Source organism: Sus scrofa, chromosome 10 (assembly GCF_054392235.1).
Source record: "Sus scrofa isolate SSC_HxYL_T2T_F1_AM1 chromosome 10, Sscrofa_HxYL_maternal_Yorkshire_Landrace_v2.0, whole genome shotgun sequence".
In the NCBI taxonomy this organism is placed as follows: domain Eukaryota; kingdom Metazoa; phylum Chordata; class Mammalia; order Artiodactyla; family Suidae; genus Sus; species Sus scrofa.
The window spans coordinates 93,667,961-93,691,008 of record NC_139392.1 but is presented as its reverse complement, the minus strand read 5'-3'; the positions used below and the strand labels follow the sequence as shown (position 1 = coordinate 93,691,008).

The 23,048-nt window shown below is 58.6% G+C and overlaps 1 protein-coding gene across 4 annotated transcripts in view; it reads right to left on the bottom strand.

Moving 5' to 3' along the window:
* Positions 1–3,199: 3,199 nt before the first annotated feature.
* The window catches only part of LOC102159132 (uncharacterized), a 448,204-nt gene continuing 428,355 nt past the window's right edge, over positions 3,200–23,048 (bottom strand). The window contains exons 2-6 of one of the 4 annotated variants that reach the window (XR_014818164.1): positions 13,784–13,871; positions 13,408–13,522; positions 12,818–12,964; positions 9,463–9,827; positions 7,236–8,141 (exon numbers count right to left, since the gene is read on the bottom strand). Coding sequence is in view for 1 of the 4 variants with exons in the window: in XM_084980605.1 (XP_084836731.1) it covers positions 13,413–13,522; positions 13,784–13,871 (198 nt within the window). In the remaining 3 variants the exon portion in view is untranslated. Of the gene's footprint in view, positions 3,269–7,235; positions 8,142–9,462; positions 9,828–12,817; positions 13,292–13,407; positions 13,523–13,783; positions 13,872–23,048 lie in introns of those variants that run through there. The other 3 variants (XR_014818165.1, XM_084980605.1, XR_014818160.1) reach the window with 3 other exon arrangements.

Here is a 23,048-nt window from a genome sequence, read left to right as displayed (position 1 = left end):
TCCAGGGCCCCTCAGCCACCTGAAAGCGACCCTCGTCCACGGAAAAGATCCACTTCCATATGGTGTCACCTGAAGTGCAGCTGGAGCAGAAACACCAAGTCCCACACAGGGGAGCGTCAGGGGGAGACGGGGTTTCAGCTGGTGGGTGCCGGAGGCAGCTGGGGGTGCAGAGAGCAATTGTTACAGGCGCTGTCAGAAGTCTTTGTGGGGAGCGAGGAGCGCAAGCCTGACCGGAGTCAATGTTTGTGCCGATCACCCCACCAAGGACGACCTCGGGGACTGATGTGGGCACCAGGAGGCAGGGGTGCCAGCGTCCGGACTCAGCTCAGCGCATCCTGCCTCCCGAGGGCCGTGCTCAACATGCGGGCGGCTGCAGACACGCAGGGGATGCCAGCAGTGATGGCACAGACGACATGGCTCGGGAGGGGACGCTAGCAAAGTGGTGGGACCCACGACGCCGAGGGTGCTTGTCTTAGCTCCTGGCCAGCGACTCATGAAGGACTTTTCCTGGTACCGTCAGGATGTCAAGTTGGATATTAGCTCCAGAAAGAAACACGCTTCGGAGGCTTCTTTTGCACACGTGCGCATGTCTCAGTTTTCTACGGTGCAGTCAGTGAACCCTTGACCGGGTCAATAAGGGATAGCAGTAGTTTGGGGGTTGAGCGGTCCTGGGACAGCGCGCCACGACTCGGAGGCTGACCTTACGCTTGACTAGAGCAGCAGGACAGAGACTCAGATCCCCCGGGGGGCGGGGCCGGGCCAGGGCCCCCGAAACCCCACACAGCCTCCGGCGGGCGTCCCCTCCCATCGAAGGCAGGCCAGTGCCGACCTCCCGGCAAGGACATGTGGGCTTTGGCCAACCAGGGGAGCTCCCCCACCCCAAGGTGGGGCTCCAGAGCATTTACTGGGATTCGATCGCATCCACGGGCTGACCTTGCATCCCTAGACGCCTCCTGAAGTCGAGCAAATACTGCGAGGTCCACGGCCCCGCTGTTAATCACGCTTTAACACTCGGTGTGCCCCAGGCCCAGCCCCAGGCCAAGGGAGAGGCCGGCCGTCTCTGGGCAAGGCTCACCCTCGCCACACATGCTTCAAAGTACTGCGGCAGAAATGCCTCTGAACTTCAGACACGCTGGCTGAGCAGCCTCCTGGGGCTGAGTGAAAAGACCAGATACGCAACGCCCCTCACACGAAACATCATGAAAAAGGCTTCTTTCTGCATTTCCACCAAGGATGTGAAATGCAGTTCCTTAAATGAACCCACACGTGGGACAAAGGAGTCACAGTGCCTGGTGTCCACAGCGCTAAGGCAGTGGCCTCCATCCTCAGCCCTGCGGCGGGGCCGGTGTCCATCAACCCCAGAGCCTGTGTCCAGGCCGAGCAGCAACGGGCCCCGGGCTGATGCCTGTCCACTCACGGGCTGGCCCAGGCCCAGGGTGGGATTTGACATCCAAGGCTCCCCACTGGTCGACCGTCATTCCCTGGCAGAAGCCCTCTCCCAGGAGTTACAGTGAAAACCAGAGAAAGACAAAACCCAGTGGGAAGTGAGAAGACGTGGATCCCAGGGTCCTTCCTGGTGTCGTTTGCATCCGCGGGTCATCCTGAAATATTCGTATTTCTCAATGTAGCGGACCTCCAGCTTGCAAAATGATGACATGGCCAGGTCTGTGGAGGGGGGGGGGGCTGCCACTTAATATTATGTTCCTAAGACTTATTCATTTCGTTGGCGCTTCTCATCAAACCAGCAGTGGCGTCACCGGGTCCTAAGAACGTGGATGACAGCACAGCTGTCGGGGCTGGTGGGAGAGTGCAGTTGGGAGACCCGCCGCTTAAAACACTGGAAATCTGTTCCCAGGGCGGCGCCATGGGCAGGGCCTGACGCATCACAGAACGCGCGAAACGGAGATGGTTTCTGAAGAACCATCCTGTCAATGAATTTTAGCATTGTTTCCAGTTAGAGCTCAGTCTTTTTTTTTTTGGTGGCACGCCCGCAGCATGTGGAACTTCCTGCGCCAGGGATCAAACCCGTACCACAGCAGTGACAACGCCGGATCCTTAACCTACTGCGCCGCAAGAGAACTCCATCTTGGCTTTTTTTACGGTGAAATATAATGCCTATTCTCTTTTTTTATTCTTATTTTTATTTTTTGCCCTTTTAGGGCCGCACCCACGGCATATGGAGGGTCACGGCAACGCCAGATCCTTGACCCACTGAGCGAGGCCAGGGATCAAACCCGCAACCTCATGCTCCCAGTCGGATTCGTTTCCACTGCACCACGATGGGGACTCCACATAATGCCTATTCTTTAATCGCCTTATTTCCTCTCACTGATAAACAGCTTCCTTCCCAGTACAGCCGTCTTTCCACAGCCTTCAATTTGATTTTCAGCAACTGTGTGAATGGAGGCAGCCACTAGATGGCGCCATTTCCTTAACTTTCACCATCTCCTTGGCACAGATTCTGCTTTTGCCTAAACGGGTCCTTTGCACGGTTTATTTATTTTTAGGAAGGTTGCTTTCATCGCAGTCATTCACTCTTACGACCACCTCAGCCTGCCTGGTGGGCATTGTAAATGGGTAACAGAAACAAAGGCACGTAAATAAATGAAAACTAGCACAAAGCCATGCCTTCTGCTGCTGCTGCGGTCTTTTGAGGGCTGCATCCCCGGCCTGTGAATTTCCCAGGCGAGGGGTGGAACAGCAGCTGCAGCTGCCGGCCTAACGCCAGAGCCACAGAAACGCTGGATCCTTAACCCTCTGAGCGAGGCCCGGGGTCCAACCCGCATCCTCATGGATACTAGCGGGGTTCACAACCTGCTGCGCCACAATGGGAACCTCCAGAGCCATGTCCCTAAATGAAAAGTGACGGGGTGTTTAGAACGACTGGGGACTTCCTGCTGCGCTCGGTGTCTTTTCACAAGGAACCCTCTGGACAGGGCGGAGCTTCGCAACGCGGAGGGCTGGGCTGGGGCCGCGGGTACCTGCCCTGCCTGCCCGGGGCTTCAGAGTACCTGGCCAGGCGGTCAGCACCCTCGCAGAGCAGCCCTGCATCAGGGCCTCTGCCGCTGGCCCCTTCTCCCAAAGAGCCCGGGCTCCCTCCTCACCCCCACGGGCTCCCCCTGCACCCCCACCATCCCCACTCAGCGATCTCCCCATGCGTGTCTGTGGAGACCCGGGTGCTTGCTCTGTCCACACTCACGATGGCCGGGCAGCGCTCCACGCCGTCATCAGGCTGCATCTCCTTCCCCGCCATCTCCACAGCCAGAACCTGGGAGACAGTGTGTCTGTTAGACTATCGTCATCCAGAGTCCGCACAGGCCTCTGAATATTAAAACTAGCCCTGAACGACGTGGGAAGCGCCCACCGGCCTCTCCACCATAGGCGTATTTCCTACACCCCAAACACAGCCTTAAAGGGCCCGTCAAGTTGCCATCATTTGGGGGTGGGGGGGACAATCCCATAGGGAGTCACAAAGGGGCTGGCCTTGAGCAAGGAGGTGAACCACACCTGCGCACGGAGGCGAGGCCCCCACACCCTCACCGCACCTGCGCTCCCGACGGGTCCGAGGGCGGAATGCGGGTCGCGGCCACGTCTCTCTCTGTTGCGGACAGTTCGTTTCAGGCACTTACATTGACACGAGACTGGACTTTGTGCCGAATATTTTGGTGAGCTGCGAACCGTTTCACAAAATCATATTCGAGAGACTGGTTTGGAGAACGATTATAACAAGAAGTGGGAGTTCCCGTCGTGGCGCAGTGGTTAAGGAATCTGACTAGGAACCATGAGGTTGCGGGTTCTATCCCTGGCCTTGCTCAGTGTGTTAGGGATCCGGTGTTGCCGTGAGCTGTGGTGTAGGTTGCAGACGCGGCTCGGATCCCGAGTTGCTGTGGCTCTGGCGTAGGCCGGCGGCTACAGCTCCGATTCGACCCCGAGCCTGGGAACCTCCATATGCTGCGGGAGCGGCCCAAGAAATAGCAAAAAGACAAAACAAAAAAACCAAGAACTAAATCTTAGGTGATTAGAATTCAACAGAGTTTCTAACGGGCTCCCAATTAATGAAAATACTGCGGCGATTTCCATGCCCAGGTTTTTATCCGTCTTACAGCAGAAAATGGAGTGTGACGACCCTTGAAGTTTTCTCAGCCCAAGCGGACTGCTGCCTCGCTTTCCCCTAGTGCTGACCGATCGCAAGTCAATCCCCCACAGCACGAGGTGCCCCTTCTACTCCAATCCACGCAGACACACACTCCGCTGAAACCTCATTTCTACGCTGATGTTACTCACACGCCCGTTCGCAGATGTCACTTTTCCAAAGCAGGAATCGAGGGGCTTCAAAGAGCTTGTTATCATCTGCATCTAAGTAACTGCGTGTTTCCTGTACGAAATGGACGGCACCCCCGCGGGCACCTGGTCACGTGAACCTGTTACTTTGTGACCTGCTCCAGGAAGAGCCTCTCCGAGGGCCACGAGGTTCACTCGCGCTGCTGGCTTTCCAGAAACACGTACCGGTCGCCCGGTTTGCCCGTCAAAGCAGTGGAGGAGGAGATGATACTGCATCTCTCCGGTATTTTTCACGCCTTCCTGAGAGAAATGCTCCTTGATTTGGGAAAAAGTCAGTGACCGGAGGGAAAAACAGCAGGAGAAAGAGGAAGGTTTTGTAAATGCAAAAACTATACTTGTAAAAGGGAGATTTTCATTGTGATTTGGAGAAACGTTTGCCAAAACAGTCCAAGACGGACCTGGCACGTTGGAGCAGGGCGGCAGGTGATGCTGGGGCAAAGGGCGGGTGCTGGAGAGGGTGTGGTGGCCCTCCCGCCCCTGCTCCATCGCGTTTTCCCTCCTCCAAGGAACCGTGTGCGGGCGACTGCGATCCAGCGACCCAGCGGGGCCTCCGCTGCGCTGACCTGTGTTTCCCAAGGGCCACCCTGGCAGCCCAGGGACAGTGATGACACCACCCCCCAGCCTGCAGTCCGGGGGACCTGCGGTGCTCGTTTTCATCCATGGAAGCGAGGGAACTGCAGGCCGGTCCCCAGTCCAGGCGCCCAGCCCAGGTGACAGGCGTCTTTTGGGATTTTATTCTAGGAGCTTCCAGCCCCCAAGGGGCCCGTGGAGGGAAGAGGCAAGCATGACCCTCACACTTTCTTTCAAGGCTTTCATGTGGCGCCTCCCACCTGGAAGGCTACATTTTGGGGTTCATTTCATCTGGTTTTACCAAGAAAGCAATGTGTTAGCGGAGGGGAGACACAGAGGCTGAGAGCACGTGGCTCATGAGCCCCCATGTCCCGGGATGTCCTGCCCTCACCCAGCAGCCTGGTGACACCTGCAGCCCCATCAACCTGCCCCTGGCGGACGCTGGGGGGCGGCAGAGGCCCAGCTGACACACGGAAAGGCCTAGTGCCTCCGGCCCCAAGGCCAGTGTGTGCAGGTGTCCCCTGCAGAGGTGCCCCCAGCGTCCACTCCGCCCTCTAGGAGCGAGCTGGCCTGAGGGGCCTGCTCCTGGGGAGGGGGCCGTTTCTGGGACTGAGGAGGCTTTTCAGGGACAAAGGTCTGTGTTTGGTGTCACCGGAGAGGAGGAGAGAGAAGGGCCTGGGGAAAGAGCTCGCTCTCCCGTCACTGTGACAGCAGACGGCTTGGTGGCGGGGCGGGGCGGGGGAACGAGCCCCAGCCCCAGGCTCTGCTCCCTCCACCCCCGCAGAGCCCCGCACGCTCCCACCTGCTGCCACGTTGGCTGCGTTTGTCCTAACAGAAACCAGAGCGGCTTTCCCAGAGGCGCTCAGGCGACACATGGCAGAAGAGATGCCGCCTGTGTGATGCTGAGGGTGAAGTGAGGCCGTGACAGACACCAGGCCTGAGGAGCTCAGGACGGCCGGGGCCAGCCCCGGGCACGACGGGCAAGGCGCGGAGACGCTGAGCCAGGGGGCTGAGCCTGGGCTGGAGGCTGCGGTGGGGAGGGGCGCAGGGGCCCTGCGGGTGACCAGATGCAGTGGACCCTGGGCAGCCAAGGCCACCTGTCAGAGGCACAGGCTGAGCCAAGCACCGGGTCCGAGGGGAGAGGGGCTGGGTCTGGCCCGGGGCCTCCCGCTGCTCCAGGACACAGGACAGGCTCTGAGTGCGCTTGGGTCTCTCCAGGTGCAGGACGGGGCGGGGGGGGGGCTTGTGGGGACTGTCACCGGGCCTCTGATAAGGCAGCTGAACAGAGGCTTGTCCCACGTAAGCACTGACTGACTGAGCGCCCCTGGCAAACAAACCAGCAGGTGCTCCAGCCAGGCACTGGGCCGGGGGCTGGGGGGTAAATAAACACAGAATCAGCCCACGGCTCTTCCCTGAGCCTGGAGAGCTACTGCGCCCTCTCCTTGCACAACCCCAGGCTGCAATGCCGGGCGCGCCTGGTCCCGGAGGGGCCCCAGTGAGAGGGTGCAGGTGCTGCTTGCTGAGGCTCAAACCACCTTTCCGTGGGAGCCAGCACCAACCCGGCCAGGGCGGTGTGGGGCCACAGCGTCCCAGGAGCTCTGTTCCTGGTTCTGATGGCCCCCACCCGGGCAGGGGCCCCACGTGGGCAGCGACAGTGCCCGCCCATCACCATTCCCCTGGTGGGAAGCTCCCTTGGGCTCACCTCTGACAGCACCTGTGCCTCAAGGGTGACTCGACAAGTATCTGATAAGGGGTCAGAGAGAAATCTGTCCTAAGACCCAGAAGTGGGAGCTTCTGGGGCTCGGGCTGTGGAACCCAGTGTGGACCCCAGACTTGGGGAGCTGGGGATGGGGGCCGGTCCTCCACGCCCCTGAGGTGGGAAACTACCTGGAACTGAAGGGTCCAGACTGGCAGAGGGGAGCTTCTGAAGGGCGGGGGAGCTGCTTCAGAGGGAGGGGTGGCAGGAGGGACAAATCTGGTCCCACGTGGCCGTGGTCCCCACGACCGTGTGAAGCACGTCGGAAGTGCTCTGCCGTGAGAACCAGACAGCTCAGCGGAGTTAAAAGTTGGTGACTTCAGGTTATAGGGGGTGCCAGGCAGCGGTACTGGGGGCGGGGAGGGGAGAGGGACGGGAGGACGTGGGGGAGGGAGGTGCCCTCAAGTGAACAGGAGGAGGCAAACACACCTCCTCCGGGGAGGACGCTGGGGGCTCAGGCTGCAGCCTGACCTGGGGCGCAGTTTACAGTAAGGGGGGATGCGGGGCCTGCGAGGTGCTCCCAGCTCTGGACCGCGCATGTCCCTCTGAAACACAGTGAGTCGCTTCGTTTTCATTCACTCGTTCATTCACTGGCTCATTGGTTCAGGAGTAAACAGGCGTTTGGGGCACAGACGCTGGCGGGTCCGGCCGCGCAGTGCAGGAAGCTCTGACCCAGAGGCAGGAGCCCGCAGGTCCCCGGCGGGGCAGCAGCAGAGGCGGGGCTGGGGGGGGGGGGAGCCGCCTCCTGGGGCGTGCTCCTCCCTGGGGCATGCGTCCCTGCTTCGGACCTGAGGAGGCTGTAATCAACCTGGAGAGGGCGTCCCACTGAAACTCCTTCCAAAGGCAGCACAGTGATGAGCTTCCTGGCTGCGGTTCCCAGAACCAGTGACGGCAAAGCCAGCGGCCCCCTCCCAGGAAGCCTGGACCACAGGAGGCCTTCTGCTCACCTCCTGTTCAGCATCACGACCAGCTTCAGACAAGCTTCAGCCCGCGTGCGAGCTTGGAGCCCAGGGCCGGCGCGGTCGTTTGAGTGTATCTGAAGTGCACCTGTGCTTTGGTCTTCGCAGGACCCCAGGGGACAGCCTGGGGACTCTCCTTTCCTGCAGTGACCACGTACCACCCGATGGGAGACAGAGGCTGCGAGGGCACGGGCACCTCCGTGGCTCCTGCTCCCCAGGCTCCCCTCCCTTCCCGGACCCATTTCCTTTCCTTGAATTCTTGTCACCTGGCTGGACTCCACTTCCTGAAAGGAACACTAAGAAGTCTGTGACATGAAAAGGCATCTCCCACGTCTCTGCCTTTTTGGAAAATGTTCATTGTGCTGTGTTCCCGGTCAGGCACAATAGTGAGAACGCGTCTCGGGGGCAGGAACGGGAGACCGTCCGGAAACCTCTGACCGCGGTAAAGACCCAGAGACGCTGCGAGCGCGGGAGTCGCACAAAACCCAGGCATCCTTCACGTGGCGGAGGTGGCACTGGAAGAAGATGAGCCAGCATGAAGGATGCCTCCCCGGAGGTCAGGCCCCTCCGATGACTGCAGCCCCAGGAACGCAGCTGATTATCCGCCCAATTTTCTCTCTGCTGATGAACGCCTCCCCGCAGCCTTCCGCTCACACGAAAGAACATTAAGAAACCAAACGGAGCAACGTATAAGATAATAGCCTAGGAAGATGAGTTTTGGTAAAAACAAATATATCATTCACGGACGCTACAGGCTTCAACACTTTTCCTAAAAGCACACGAAGCCCTCAGCTCTGTCAGGATCCAACCGACAGGTAAGCATTGGGCTAGACTATTACGAGCGGTTTCTTTCTTAGCCATTAAAGTGTGGGAACCCTTCACTTCCCCAGCCAGCCAGCCGTTCTGCTTGCCCCCAGGGTCTTTTTGTCTCCCCACCTGAGAGTATTTCGAGGCATAAAAGAATACCTAAAACTCTGTGGTCATAAGGAGGTGTGGCAGCAGAAAACGGAACACACAGGCGGCGGCATCTGCAAGCCCCGTGTCATCAGGTGGGACCAGACAGTGGGTGGAAATCCAGCAGGCACTGCCGCAGGGTGCCAACCCCACCTGATGCACAGGAGATGCTGCGTAATAATATAATAAAAACACACGGGCTCAGCAGCCACGGTCACACCTCAGCACGCCACACTGGATCCACACTGCTCACGGCTGCCGACAGTGGGGAGGTCCCGACACCTCCTGGGTAAACTGGGAACTGGGTAAATTAGGGGTAGAACCAGGCAACAGTTTACTGTAACCTGTTAGTCCAACAAAACTCCTCAGCAAAACGTTCCTCCTGGTTGTGTGGAATTTATTTGCTCCCCTTGTTTCAACCTGTTAATCTCAAGAATGATTCAAGCTTCAATGGACTCTGACCTAAAATTAGCTGCAATTTTTTTTTGCACCTGTCTCTAGCCACATTTTTCTAAGAAGAGGATCAAATAGCTTTAGTCACATCTCTATTATAAAAAACAAAAACAAAAACAAAACACCCAGGAGTTCCCGTCGTGGCATAGCAGAAAACAAATCTGACTAGGAACCATGAGGTTGCAGGTTTGATCCCTGGCCTCGCTCAGTGGGTTAAGGATCCAGCATTGCCATGAGCTGTGGTTGTAGGTTACAGACACGGCTCGGATCCCGCGTTGCTGTGGCTGGGGTGTAGGCTGGCAGCTGTAGCTCCAATTTGACCCCTAGCCGGGGAACCTCCATATACTGCTGGTGCAGCTCTAAAAAAAAAAAAAGGCAAAAGACAAAAAAACCCACAAAAAAACAAAAAACAGTGCCCTAAGGACCTACCAGTGTGTAGACAATAGCCAGGAAATTCAAGTGTGAATTGCACAGGGTAAGAGGAAGAAGGCTGTTTCTGATAAAGAAGACGGCAATGCAGGCCAGGCGCGCGGCCACGGCGGGACCAGGAGAAAGAGCTGCACTGGCGGCCGCCCCCCCAGGACGGCCTCGAGGGCTGGGTCAGGGCCACCACTGGCCTGGGGACCTCACTGCCGTCTGCAGAGGGCGTGGGGAACTCTTCCAAGGAGCCAGGGCCCTTCCACGGCTGGAGAGGGTGGACACCTTCTCCCCTTCGGGGGAGCCCTGCACAGGAGGCCCCCCGTCCTCCCTAGGACGGACCAGGACGGCTCCTTACACGTTGGCCATCGTCACGTCTATGGGAAATGTTAGGAAAAAACAGAAGCGGGAATGTTAGAACTCCTTTGAAAGAAAAGCCAAAGACTTTTTTTTCTCTTTAAGGCCACACCCGCGGCATATGGAGGTTCTCAGGCTGGAGTTGAATTGGAGCTGCAGCCACTGGCCTACACCACAGCTCACGGCAATGCTGGATCCTTCACCCACTGAGCGAGGCCAGGGTTCGAACCCAAGTCCTCATGGATACTAGTCAGGTTCCTAACCCACTGAGCCACAGTGGGAACTCTGAAAAGCCAAAGATTAGTGAGGACACTGAGAACTTGCTGAAGAAGAAAGAGACCCTCGGCCAGGAGTCCTGGATGCATCCAGATCAACCAGGACCCCACGTCTGCTGCGTGAGCCAGGCCTGAGGCAGACGCTGTCTGTAAACCTCCTGGGTCATATGGGGCCACGCAGGTCGCACACGGTCCTACCGTGATGGCAGGGGACCCAGCTGTCGCTGGCCTGCTTTGCTTTTCTCTGCACCGCGGAGGGAGCAGAGGGACGTCGTGGCGACAGACGCACGGGGGCGCAGGCCAGCGTCGCAGGAACACCTGTCCCCTCTCCTTCCACCGCAGCCCCACGCCCCGCCCGCTCAGGGCGGCCCGCGGAGCATCCTTCATGACCTCGTGCAGCAGAGGACACTCGAACCACGGCCCGTGCTTCATCTGGGATCAAGCTCTCACCCTTTCTCTGGGCGTAGAGAGGCTTCCTCCGCCCGCCTCTCGCGTCTCAGTCCCTCCGCCCCGGATTCATGCTCCACCGCAGCCCAGCTCGCGCCCAAGGGCCTCCCCGTGCAATCCTTTCCAGACAAGCGGGTGGCGGGGCCTGGCTGTGCGGTCTGCGCTGTCCCTCCTATGCCTGGTCCTGCATGGGCCACTCCTGTGTCCCGATGCCGCGATGCTGTGACCCTCACGCGGCTGACCTCGTCAAGACCTGGTTACGCTTGACGCACCGTCGCACTCCGGGCTCTTGCAAAAGGCGTAGCCCCCGTGTTTATCCCAAGACAGAAAGCACGTCCCCGGCTTGGGGTCGGGGGCAGGTACGGCTTCCCCTGCGGCAGACTTTGCCCAAACCTCGTTCTTCCCACGCGCGCTTTCAACAGCCCTGGGACGCCCCCGAGCGGACACCAGCGGCCCCACGTGGGCGCTGGCCCGAGTGCAGCGTCGTCAGTGTCCCATAGGCCCCGGCTGGCTCTCGTTGCCTCCCTGTTCTCCCCACTTAACAGGGCCCCAGTCCCACATCGAGGTTGGGTCTCTGTGTCCGACAAAACCGTTCCTGTCTCTTGTCACGACGGGGACGACGGCAGAACACAGAGGAGGCAGCCGCAACGGGTCAGGCTGGCGGCTGAACACGAGGCCGACCCCAAGGGCTTCTCGAGGTCCCGAGCGTTCCTTTCAGGAGTGGCTGTCCCGGGCTGCTTGAGTCTTCCTGTCCGCGCTGTCCGTCTGCTGAGTCGCGGGAGGGCCTGGCTGGAGAGCTGTCCTGACCCACATTCGCCTGGTGTGTGGCCGGGGGGAGCTCTGGAGCCCTGCTCCCGGCAGGCGCGCCGGGTCACCGCGCCGGGTCACCGCAGGCCTCCACGGCGGCCTAGTGAGACTCACCTTCACATTCCCTCAGTTTTCTTCCTGTAAAGTGCTTGGGCCCCGGGGACCCCATCACGCTGCCTCTGGGTCCCGGCATCTCAGAGCATGGATCAGGCCGCGGGGTCGCGTCTCTCCCAGCCCGGCTTGGGTGGGCTCAAGACACAGGCAGCTCTGGCCTGGCTTCTCCAGCCCCTCTGTCTTCAGGGTGCGTCCCCCAGCGAGGGCCAACTCTTCCCTCCTTTACCAGGAGCCGTCCCTGCCAAAGTCATCGTTAGGGTTGTCCTGTGAGCTTCCAGGTTTCCTCTGGGGGGAGAGGTCTTAGGGTTACGGAAAGGGTGGGGGCGGGAGGACTGGAGACACAGGTTCACGAGTGGCCGGCAGAGTCCCCGCAGGTCCCGTTAGGGATTGAACTGTGTCCCCTGAAGCTGCCTGTTGAGCCTGGTGTGATGGCGTTTGGAGACGGGGTCTCTCGGGTGGTTCCTCAGCTTGAATGAGGTGGTGAGGGTGGGGCCCTGGTCCCAAAGACCGGGGTCCTCAGAAGAGGAGGAAGGGACCCCGCGTTGGCTCACCGCCCTGGGAGGGCTCGGCAAGACGGTGCCGTCTGCGGGCCAGGCGGGCGTCACCAGAACCAACCCTGGTGGCCCCCTGGTCCCCTGGCCGGGCCCCCTCTGCACTGTGGGCCACCACATGGAGGTCAGCACATCTGCTCTGCGCCACTGCGAGGCAGGCGGGTCTCTGAAAGGCCAGCAGAGGCCACGCGGGGCCCCAGCCACAGCGCTGCCGCACGGCGAGCGGGGCCTGCAGCTCCTCGCAGCGTGGCACACACAGGCACACACACATATGTGCACACACAGGCGCGCACACATGCATAGACACCCACACATGCACACACACACGCACACAGAGGCACACGGGCATCGGAGGCATGCAGCTAGGCTTTCTCTTCTCACTCTCCCACAGATGGCGGGGAGGCACCAGAACCGCGGGGGGCAGCCAGGGGCCGGCTCTGCGCTCAAAGAGGTTGTTCATGAAAAAGTAATTGCAGGCTGAGAAATGACTCTGTCCATCAGCATTGAGAAAATGTCTCGTTTATACAGCGGCCCTCTGGGCTACCAACGTTATAAACATTGTGAAAGGAGACCCCTGTCGCCTCATGATTTAAATCTCAGAACGAGGACTATACAGAGTAAATAAAGTCAAGAATCAAATTACTACAATCTAGAAACTCTTGCGATGCATGCTTTTAAGGATAATCAAACACAATCACCAGGCAAAATCTTTGATCTAAGATATGCCACTTTTTTGGCCTCCAAAGTGTATTATTTTCCTCTGATTGTGTTAATTAGAGAAGATTACCTTAAATAACGTAAAATAGAGAGGCTAACCTGTGATTCGAGCTTGCCTCACGCGCTGATAAGGTGTCCTCAGGCAGGGGTCACACGCCCAGCCCCCGCCTCGCGTGTTTCCGGCTTTGTGAGAGCCTCCTCTGGACGAGGGGCCACAGCCCGTGGAGTCACTGGCGTCAGGCGTGGCTGGCGCAAGAGAAGAAAGAGCAGCACTGCTTTCTCGACGGGGCAAAAAAATTAGTGAAGGTGACACGCCGCCTTGTGCCACGGCGCCAGCAGGGCGTACGTACTGTCCCTTAGCTGCGCGTATGTGCAGAGCTGGTTGAGCAGCCCCCGCACTGCCTTCTGTCGTGTGTTCGTGCATGTTTACAGCCTCTTGACGGCCCCGTGACCTTGACCTCCCTGGGCTGGACTTAAACACAACAGACACGTGCGTCTCCCAGGTCTGGGCATCAGGAGACGGGCATCTGGAGGCCGCTTGCTTCCCGGTTCCTGGGGGGGGGGGTGTCTCCCCTGTAAGGACACCAACCCCGTCCTGGGGGCTCCACCCCCAAGGCTCATCACCTCCCTCCGCCCACCTCCTGACACCGTCCCCCTGGCTTTGGGGGACACAGATATTCAGTCCGTACCTCTTTCATCTCAAACCAGTGATCTCGTTTGGGCCGGGACGTGACAGAGAGAGAGGACAGGCCTGGGCGCAGATCAGCTGGTTCTTAGCTGCGGTCTCTGCTTTATCTTTTAAGTCTGTTGCCTCACCCGGGGACCATGAGCATTAAACGAGAAAACACGCTGAGCACGCAGCTCAGGACCAGAGAGAGAGAAGTGTAGATTTTTCCGGAGTCCCCTGGGAAACCTCTGGTCCACCTCCAGGCGGATGCCCCAGGGCAGGCCACCAGCCCTAAGCAGGAAGGGCGGTCCCTGGGATGTCCCCCCACGTATCCCCCCACCCCGAGCCCTGACCCCATCCATCAGGGCATAGAGCGCCTGGCCTGGTGTCCAGCTCACCGAGTCCTGCACCTTCAGACACGATCCTGCTGGCGAAGTAAGCCCTCTGAAGAGTCCACACAGCTTCGCTCTGGTGGTTGCACTGTGTCTATGGATTCAAGAACAGGTATTTATTCCTCTCATCTGCTCTCCTGTCTCTGGGGTACTCTTAACTCTCTGATGACTCAATGTACGCAAACTCTTTTGTGCGTCTGAAGACAGAAGCTCCCATTTAGCACAGGTGCCTAGGGCCCCGGTCCCAGGGGAGGCCGTCTTCTCCAAGCCCCGTCCCCACCCTCTACCAGTATCCACTGCCTCTAGGGTTTTCTGTACGAGGCACCTGCTTCTCAGCGCCCTTTGCACTGATGGTACCTAATGATAACTGAGATACCAACCAGCATCTTGAACTTCCTTATGAACTCTACAAGCCCAGAAAGCTTACTTCTAAAAAAAACAAAAACAAAAAAAAAACTTGATAATTTATTGAGCACCTACTGTGTGCCAGGCACTGTACAAGACCTGGTTACTCCAAAATAAAAATGAAGAAGAGACTTGTGGTTGCCTGATGGGAGGGGGAGGGAGTGGGAGGGATCGGGAGCTTGGGCTTATCAGACACAACTTAGAATAGATTTACAAGGAGATCCCGCTGAATAGCATTGAGAACTATGTCTAGATACTCGTGTTGCAACAGAACAAAGGGTGGGGGAAAAACTGTAATTGTAATGTATACATGTAAGGATAACCTGACCCCCTTGCTGTACAGTGGGAAAATAAAATAAAATAAAAATAAAAATAAAAAAAAAACAAAAAAACAAAAAACAAAAAACGGAAAGAACCTCGGAGCCCCATCTGGATGAAACAAACCATCCCACGAATGTTGACCTGAAGGAGGTGTTTGCCCTCCAGGCTTCCCACGGCACAGAGCCCCAAGTCAGAATCTCCATGGAAACAGGCCAGAGGCTACATCTACATCCCAGGACCGTCGCTGCAGGAACCGGCTCGGACAATTATGGAGGCTGCGGTCCGGGAGCCAGTGCTGTAGAACCAGTCTGAGTCCAAAGGCCTGAGAGCTTCACACGGACTCAAAGAAGCGACTCCAACACGGTGCACGGTTCCTCCTGGGGCCCCGGCCGACAGCCTGATGCTCAGCGCCTGTGAGTCCCAGGCACTTAGGTCTGTCCGCGGGGTGGCTCACTGGCCCCACCTCCTTGTCCACACAGCAGGAAGTTAGAACACGCAGCAAGCGAGGCGAGGCCACTCCCAGCCCCACCTGACACGCCAGGGTCCCCAGGCTGGGAAGGCAGTGGGTGGAACGGGGTCATTTGGGAGCTAGGGGGTCACTGAGGGGACGTTGGGGGCAGCTGCTGTCCCCCAGCCAGAAAGGAGTCTTTCTGAACCCCAGTGAGCCCTGCCAGTGGGGTCAAAGGCCCGTGGGGCCTACCTGTCCATCCAGGGATCTGGGCGGCCGCTTTGTGGTCGCCCACTCCCCACTCAGCGACTCGGAGCCGCTTGTGGCCCCCACACATCACAGGGCCATCCCCCCACCTGCACTGCCTCAGACCTGAGGTCCCCCCAGCTCCATGGGGTCTCTGCTTGCTGCCCAGCTGTGTGTTCAGGACCCAAACGGGAGTGGTTTGTCTGGCACTCTGGCATTGTTCCAGAACACGGGGGCAACGATTTCACAGATCTCTAGGCATGACCGCGCCAGAGACTGCTCTGAAGTTGTATTTATCAGATCCACTGCCGGGTCCTTTTGTTTAATATTCAAAGCACATTTAAAAAAAATCTCAAATAGAGTTCTGATTTTCTTTATATTTTTAAAAATGTTGGACAAGTGGTTTTCAGTAACAGTAACAATAGTGCCTTTATTTTCCGAGATATTTTATTCTTTCTCATTCTCTTCGGTGTTTCATTTGGAGGAGGGGTTCTTATTAGACTGGTTCAGGGGTCCACGTTTTTAGAAGGCTAAGGGAGACACGAAGCTGTTCTTAAAGGCACGAAGGGGAGACTCCAGTGTGAGCACAACCAGGGCGCTGGGTGTCCTGCCAAGTTCATCGTGAGACAAGGAGGCCCGGCCCCTGCACCCCTGCCCCTGAGCAGCGGCTCTGGGGACACGCCCTGCCCCCGCAGGTTTCCGTGCACCTGCGCGCCAAGGCGCTGCCGCCTATTCTCCAGACCGTCTTCCCTGCGACATCCGAGCCGTGAGCAGCCAACTCGAGGGGCTGGAGGGAAGAGCAGCTGGGCGTCCAGCTGCTCTTCAGGATCCAGGTTTCCTACGCTCAGAGTTTCTACGTGAGCGGATGTCACCCGGCCTTCTCTGCGTCACCCTGTGGGGTCCGGCCTCAGACGGGCTGGTACCCCAGATGCTGACACTCTGGCAGCTTCTCTGACCCAGGAGTTGCCCATAGGCTGCACCAGGTGCCCCGCTCAGCCTGCAGGCGGAGGAAATCTCAGACCCTTCGCCGTTCATGCTGGGACCAGAGCATCCACCAGATGAGGTGTGGGTGGTGCCAGGCCCGAGCTCAGCACTGCAGCACGCCTTGCCGTCCTCTGGGCATCTAGAAGGCACGCAGAACAGTGGCCCGCTGTGTCGGCCAGGGGCCACAAGGCTGCACACCACGGGAGTTCTGTCCAGATCTCCCTTGGGGTGGGGTCTGGGGAAGGGGACCTAGCCGCACAGGCTCCCTTCTGCTTTGCCGTCTCACGCCGTGCCCCCTGCCATTGGCACTGTCTCCCCCCGGCTCGGGAGGACGTTCGTCGCTGCTTTCTGAGGAGTCGCAGAGAAGAGGGGGGCTGTTTTTCTTTTCCCTCTGGCGCTGTCCAGCCGTGCTGGCTGCCCGGAACAGCTCCGAGCCCTGGAAAGCCCACTTAAGGCAGAGCTCCGCCCTGGCCCGTGTCTGCATCTGCATGTCCGGCAACGGGGGACACACAAGTTTGTCTTTTCCCTTCAGCTGGCCCGTCACGGGGTCCCTGGCTGGGTCACTACTGCAGACCAAGTTTTACGGGTTAGAAGCAGGACAGCGACCTCCCCACGTCGGATCCCAGGCACGCGCGTCTCCAGGTAGACCTGCCCATGCTGTGTGGTGGTCGGCAGACCCCCTCTGCAGCAGCCTGGCCGTGACCTTGAGTGCTCCGTGCTCCTGCGTGGACCTGCTCCGGTCCTGTCTGGACCCTTTAACTAACGAGGCCCTGAAGTGTGCGCGCCTCCTTGGCTCGCTTTCATTTCCTCCAGTTTCAGCCGCAGTTGAAGGCACAGTGAGGGTGGGAACGACCCAGCCGCCGACCTGTGCACAGAGGGTTGAAAACTGGAAACGGGAACCTCTTCATTTCCTGCCCAGGAGACCTTTCCCCACAAGCTGTCCCCATTTCATGGCTGTGAATGTGGCCTCTCCAGCTGGCCCATGTCAACCCCTGCTGCCCCAGGAAGCCTCTCTCCCTGGGGACAGGGGTGAGGCTCCCACAGCCTTTGGAGCTGGGAGGCTCAGTCAGGCTGTTTCCTCCCGGCCTGTCTGGGGGCTGCAGCATTTCCAGCTGGGGAGCACGGGGCGCTGGGGGTCCAGGCTGCAAGTGACTTCAGGGAAACACTTAGCTCCCTGGGATTTCCAGGGTCCCACCTTCCCGTCCCAGGTCTTGGGAATCCATCCTTTTCCAGAAGAACTGGAGATGAGCTGGCGGCTCGGAGAGCTCCGCTTGTAGAGGCTGGAAAATGATCTCCCGTTGGAACCCCAAAGCATCCCTCTGCCAGCGCCCTGATCCCCAGTGAGTCTGAGGCAGAGTGCTGCACCCACCTCCGCGATGGCCCGTACCCACCTGCACAGCCACCGCCCTTCACTCAGGAAGGGATGCCCAGCAGGTGGGGCAGCCGCGGAGGGCACAGCCCGCGAGAGGGGGTACGGCCTCTGTCCTTGGCAGCTGCGAACACGCGCGCGCACACACACACATACGTCCACACAGACACACACAAAAATACACACAGAGGAACACAAACATGCACATAAACACACACGGACACAAACACATACATGGAAACACACATATACCCAGAGACACACAAACACACAGACATAAACGCACACACACGGACACACCTGCTTTTTCTTCCCATCAGTGATGAGTTAGTGGCGTCGCCTAAGGGAGCCATGATTTGTTAAGGTTTCCAGTGAGATGGCCGGGAAAAATGGCGTTTCTTATTTTCTATGTAAGAATTCTTCCTTAAAATGCGCTTTTACAAGCTTTTTGTTTGAAAGTGTCCTGTGTCTGCAACGTACATGAAAGCGTGCTTGTTTTGCAGCTGGTTTTCCTGCCTTTGGCACATGGCTGGAGAACCCGTCCACGTGGACTTTCTCAGAACATCCGCGTTGACGTGAAAGACACAAGAACTGCCCCCACGGCCGGGAGTAATGCAACTTGGAACCCTGTCCAATAAAAGAAGCAGACGGAACCCCCGAGGGCTCAAGCACGATGATGCTTTGGGGGAAAAAAGGCCGCCCTGGGGCATTTTCAGGGCAGCCCGCAGAATCTCTGGATCCCGTCGCCAGCCAGGAGCAGGGGAGGAGAGCTGTGCTCTGCCCTGGGACGGCTTCCCGGGGCTTCTGCTCGCTTTGGAGGCAGCAATCCCGTTGCCTGGGGCGGGTGGCAGTGACTTCACGCCCCCGATGGGTGTTTCTGGGGATGCACCGTCCACTGCCCCTTCGTGGAGGCCACCCTAGGACTTGAGCCGGCATTCCTGGCTTTGAGGGTGAGCGGGCCACATGCGGAGGACTGTGGGTGGCCCCTAGAAGAGAGAATGACCCCAAGCCTCAGTCAGCAAGGGAACGAGGACCTCAGATGCACAAAGAGGACTCTGCCCATGAGGGGTCAGGTTCTCCGCTGGGATGTGTGTTATGGGTCAGGCCAGGGTCGGGGGCTGGCAGGGAGGACCGGCAGCCCGGAGTCCCAGGGAGCCAGGGGAGCAGCTTGAGTTCAAGGCCGTCTGCCAAGGAGGGTCCTCCTTGCTCAGGGGAGGTCAGAGGTCAGCCTTAGCTCTATTCAGGCCCTCAACTGACTGGACAAGGCCCACCACACTGGAGGGCAACTGCTTCACCAGCGTCTGACCCCAACACACAGGAACACTCAGAATAATGTGTGACCAGATACCTGGACAGAGCAGCTCAGCCAAGTTCACACCTGAAATTCACCACCACAGCTCACAACCCATGTGCTCCAAGGGGGGGCTGTCCCAAGGCCTCTGGACAGGAGCCCAGCTGGGTTGACACTTAGGTTCTGGCCTTGTGACACCCCAAGGGGAGAGCTGGCCACGCCTGCCTGGACCTCTGGCCTGGAGAAGGAAGAGCCGATCAGGGGCTAGTTTTAAGCCGCCAGGTCTGTGTGATTCGCTTGGCCGGGGAGGCGACAAACAGGCAGGCCCTGGGGTGTAAGGAAGAGATCACAGGAGGGGCTCGGGCCTGGGGGGGCACAGCGAAGGCACACGTCTCGGAGGCGGGGGCAGAGGATGTTCTGGGAGAGGCCGGTGTGTAGGAGGAGAAGCTGAGAAGGCGAGGTGAGGTCAAATCCTGAGTCCCCAAGGCGGGCTGGGGATCCGACCCGGGGATTCCGAGAAGAGGTGCCTCGCAGGGGACAGCACTGCTTTGTCCTGACGGGCAGCTGACGCCCTCGCGTCTTGTCTCTTTGTGACACTTAGGCCCTTTCTAGGTTCTTCCAGTGCTGTTGCATTTAGACACACAAAACCCCAACACGCTCCAGAGGAGCTGAGAAAGATCCCCGCCTCGCGGCCCGGAACACCGAGGCCGTGAGTGAGCGCGGGGAGCCGCAGGTCCATGCAGCGAGCCGGGGGCACAGTGGGAGGCGGGCGGCGGCGGGCTGGGCGGTGAGGGCCTGGGCTGGGGTCCGGTCGCCTGCACCTTGCACTCCCGGAGGCTAAAGCACGTGGGTTTACAGGCCACGGCTCCCGAGCGCCCCCGGCGACCCGCTGGTATCCCCGTGGTGCTGAGCCAGGGCTGTGCTTTCTGCCTCCCTCACTTCCCAGGGGCTAACCGTGCATTTCACATGCCTGTGGGTGGGGAACGGCCACCTCAGGCAGAACCAGACCTCGGGGGCCACCCCGCCCTCCCCTCTCCCCCCCTTTCTTCTCAAAATGCTGGTAAAAATCTACTTGTCATCAGAGCCAAGAGCCTTTTGGGGAGGGGTGAGTGGGACAGAAATCAAGCCGACGCACGAGCCAAGTATGGAGGCCAGAAAGGGACAGCAGTGAGTCCGGGTCTGCTCGTTCTGAAGCCGACCCCCAGACGCACCCTGCACTCCAGCCCCGGGCTGCGGCGTGGCGGCGCAAAGCAGGCTTTTAGGCCGTCGCCCTGGCATGGTGACGGGCTCCTGGAGCTCTGGCCGCCTCGGTGTTCCAGAGCCCGGGGCTGCTGTCGTCCCGGTGAAGCCAAGGGCTGGATTCCTTTGAAAATTCAGCAGCTCTACCTTGACCTTCACCACCATGGCTTAAGGCCTCTCCAGAGGCAGCCGTGTGATCAGAAAAACGCGGGCCCCTGGTTCCTGGCGGGGCTGGGGGTGGGGGTGAGGGTGCGGGGGTGTGAGGTCAGCGGGGTCAGGAGCCTGCCGAGGTCAAGGCCGGGAAGCCAGCTCTGGCCACGGGGCACCTGGAAATCGCATCCCTTTTCACCGCAGTTTGTACACAGAGCTGTCCACACTTGCAGGGACCTGTGGGTGCAAAAGCCTGGCTGTGTGATAACGATGTTGTGATATTTACAGTCTGTTTAGGAGCAAGGTCCTGACATCCCAGGTGTCAGACCTGGAGATGTGCTGGTGAGCCTGGAGCCGGGCCTGGAGAGGGTACGTGGCACCTCAAACAGCGTAAACCTGCCAGAGAGCAGGGTCTGTCCCCAAAGGGGCTCAACCGCAGCCCCTGCGGCTCCTTCAAGGCTGGGACTGCATCTTATTTACTTATTTTATTTTGTTTGCTTGTTTTTAATTGTGATAAAATACACACGACATAAAACTTTCCATCTAATCTTTTTGAAAGTGTACAGTTCAGTAGCTTTAAGTACAGTCGTGTCGTGCGACCGTCACCACCATCTATCTTCAGAATCCCTTCATCGTTTTGTGCTGAAGCTCTGTGCCCAGTGAATGATAATGCCTCCTTCTCCCCACCTCCTGGCAGCCCCCCTTCTGCCTTATGCACTTGCCTGCTCTGGGGAGCCTCAGATAAGGGGACTCGCACAGTGTCTGTCCTTCTGTCTCGCTCTTTCACTCAGCAGAACGTGCTCGCGGTTCATCCAGGTTGTGGGGGTATCGGAATGCCCTTCCTGTAAGGCGGTTACTCCCCTGTGTGTCTGTGCCACCTTTTCCTATCCAGTCATCTGTGGCTGGACCCTCGGGTTGTGTCCACCCTTGGCTGTTGTGCGTCGGGCTGCTGTGAAACAGACGTGCAAGTCCCTGCTTTCAGCTCCTTTGGGTCTTGCTTATCTTTGCACACCTCACACCCACCAAAGTTAACAATGAAAACATAAATCACCTGCTGGGGGGTGGCAATGCGTGAAGACATGTCCTAGAATAGAAGGTCTCTTTACCTCTTAACGAAAGCACACAGCAATACCGTGTGTCCACCTGAAGGAGCAGAGGAAGGACCACCCGTCATCTTCTCCTCACAAAGTTATCCCCAGAGAAGACAACCCAGAAAGCAAACGCTAGCCCACGAAGCCTACGTGAGCTGCGGTGCACGTGCGGGGGCGTTCAGGGCAGGCAGATCAGATGGGGGACAGAGGGACCCGGGGAGGGACACCACCGGCTCCTAGACACGGCCGGCAGCCCCTCGGTTTTCCCGAATGAGAGGGAAGGGGGGTCTGAGGCGTGGGAGCTGCAGGTGTTTGCCAGCCCCCCCAGAGACGCAGGAGATGCTGCACAAAGAAACAAACACCCACTGTGCTTCCTGAGCCTTCGGGGCTGTGCGCCAGGCGGCATGTGCTCAGCACTTCCACAGAGACAGCTGCGCGGGGCCACGCATCAGTGACGGGGGACAGACGCCAGACCGAGTGGCCTGCTGTCCTCATTCGGTTAACTGGGGAGACGTAAGGGAAATAATGCACACACACGTGTACACACACGCACACACACGTGTACACATGCACACAGCACCCACATGCACACAGCGCACACAGTGCAATACACCACACGCATGCACACATGTATACAATGCACACACGCACACAGATGCATACACGTACACACTCATGTACGCACACACACACAAAGCCATGGGTCACAAAGAGCCCCATTTGTTACCATGTGTAAATAGCTGGTCCAGAATGACTCCCTTTATTAAAAGAATTTTTTTTTTTGTCTTTTTGCCTTTTCTAGGGCCGCTCCCACGGCCTATGGAGGTTCCCAGGCTAGGGGTCGAATCGGAGCTGTAGCCACCAGCCTACAGCGACAGCAACGTGGGAGCCACGCCGCATCTGCAACCTACACCACAGCTCACGGCAACGCCGGATCCTTAACCCACTGAGCGAGGCCAGGGATGGAACCCGCAACCTCATGGTTCCTAGTCGGATTCGCTAACCACTAAGCCACAATGGGAACGCCTAAAAGATGAATTTAACGAGAAAGGAAAAAGGAAGACGGTCTATTCAAGATGCTAAATAATTTCTAAAAAGAGGGACGGGAGGAGCCGAACAAATGGCAACACGGAGCCGGCAGACGGGCCCTGCATCCTGTGAGCTCAGAACCCCCCTTGGAGGCTCGAGGGCGCCTGGGCAGGTGAGGAGGGCACCCGGCTGGCCCTTCTCTGCCAGGAGAGGGGAGGCAGGTCACGGTAGAAGTGAAGTCACCGCTGGGAGAGCGGGCGGTGAGGAGGAGATGCAGGGCAGAGAGCAGGACAGAGTGACGTCAAGACCAAGGCAGTGGAAGGAGTCAGAAAGGCAAAGACTTAAATCACAGGGACAGAGAAGGGAGCACAGGAGCGTGCCAGGCCCCGAGAAGACGCTGACAAAGGATGAGTAACGGGGGTTGTTCAAGGACGAGAAAAGCTTCTGCGGGCCTCCAGGCCGAGGAAACAAACAAGGGAGAATGTATTTCTGGGGGAGGAGCAGCGGCTCGGGCTCGCCCACGACGCTCGGTTCTCCAGGGGGCAGAGCCAAGTGTCCGTCGGCTATGGAGCAGCTGGAGCTGGCAGGACCCAGGGCGCTCCTGGGAAATGACTGGAGATGCCAGGAAGTGACCAGAGAAGCTGAGATTAAACACGGCCAGGCGCCCTGAAGCCACTTAAAGGTAGGAGCGAGGCTGG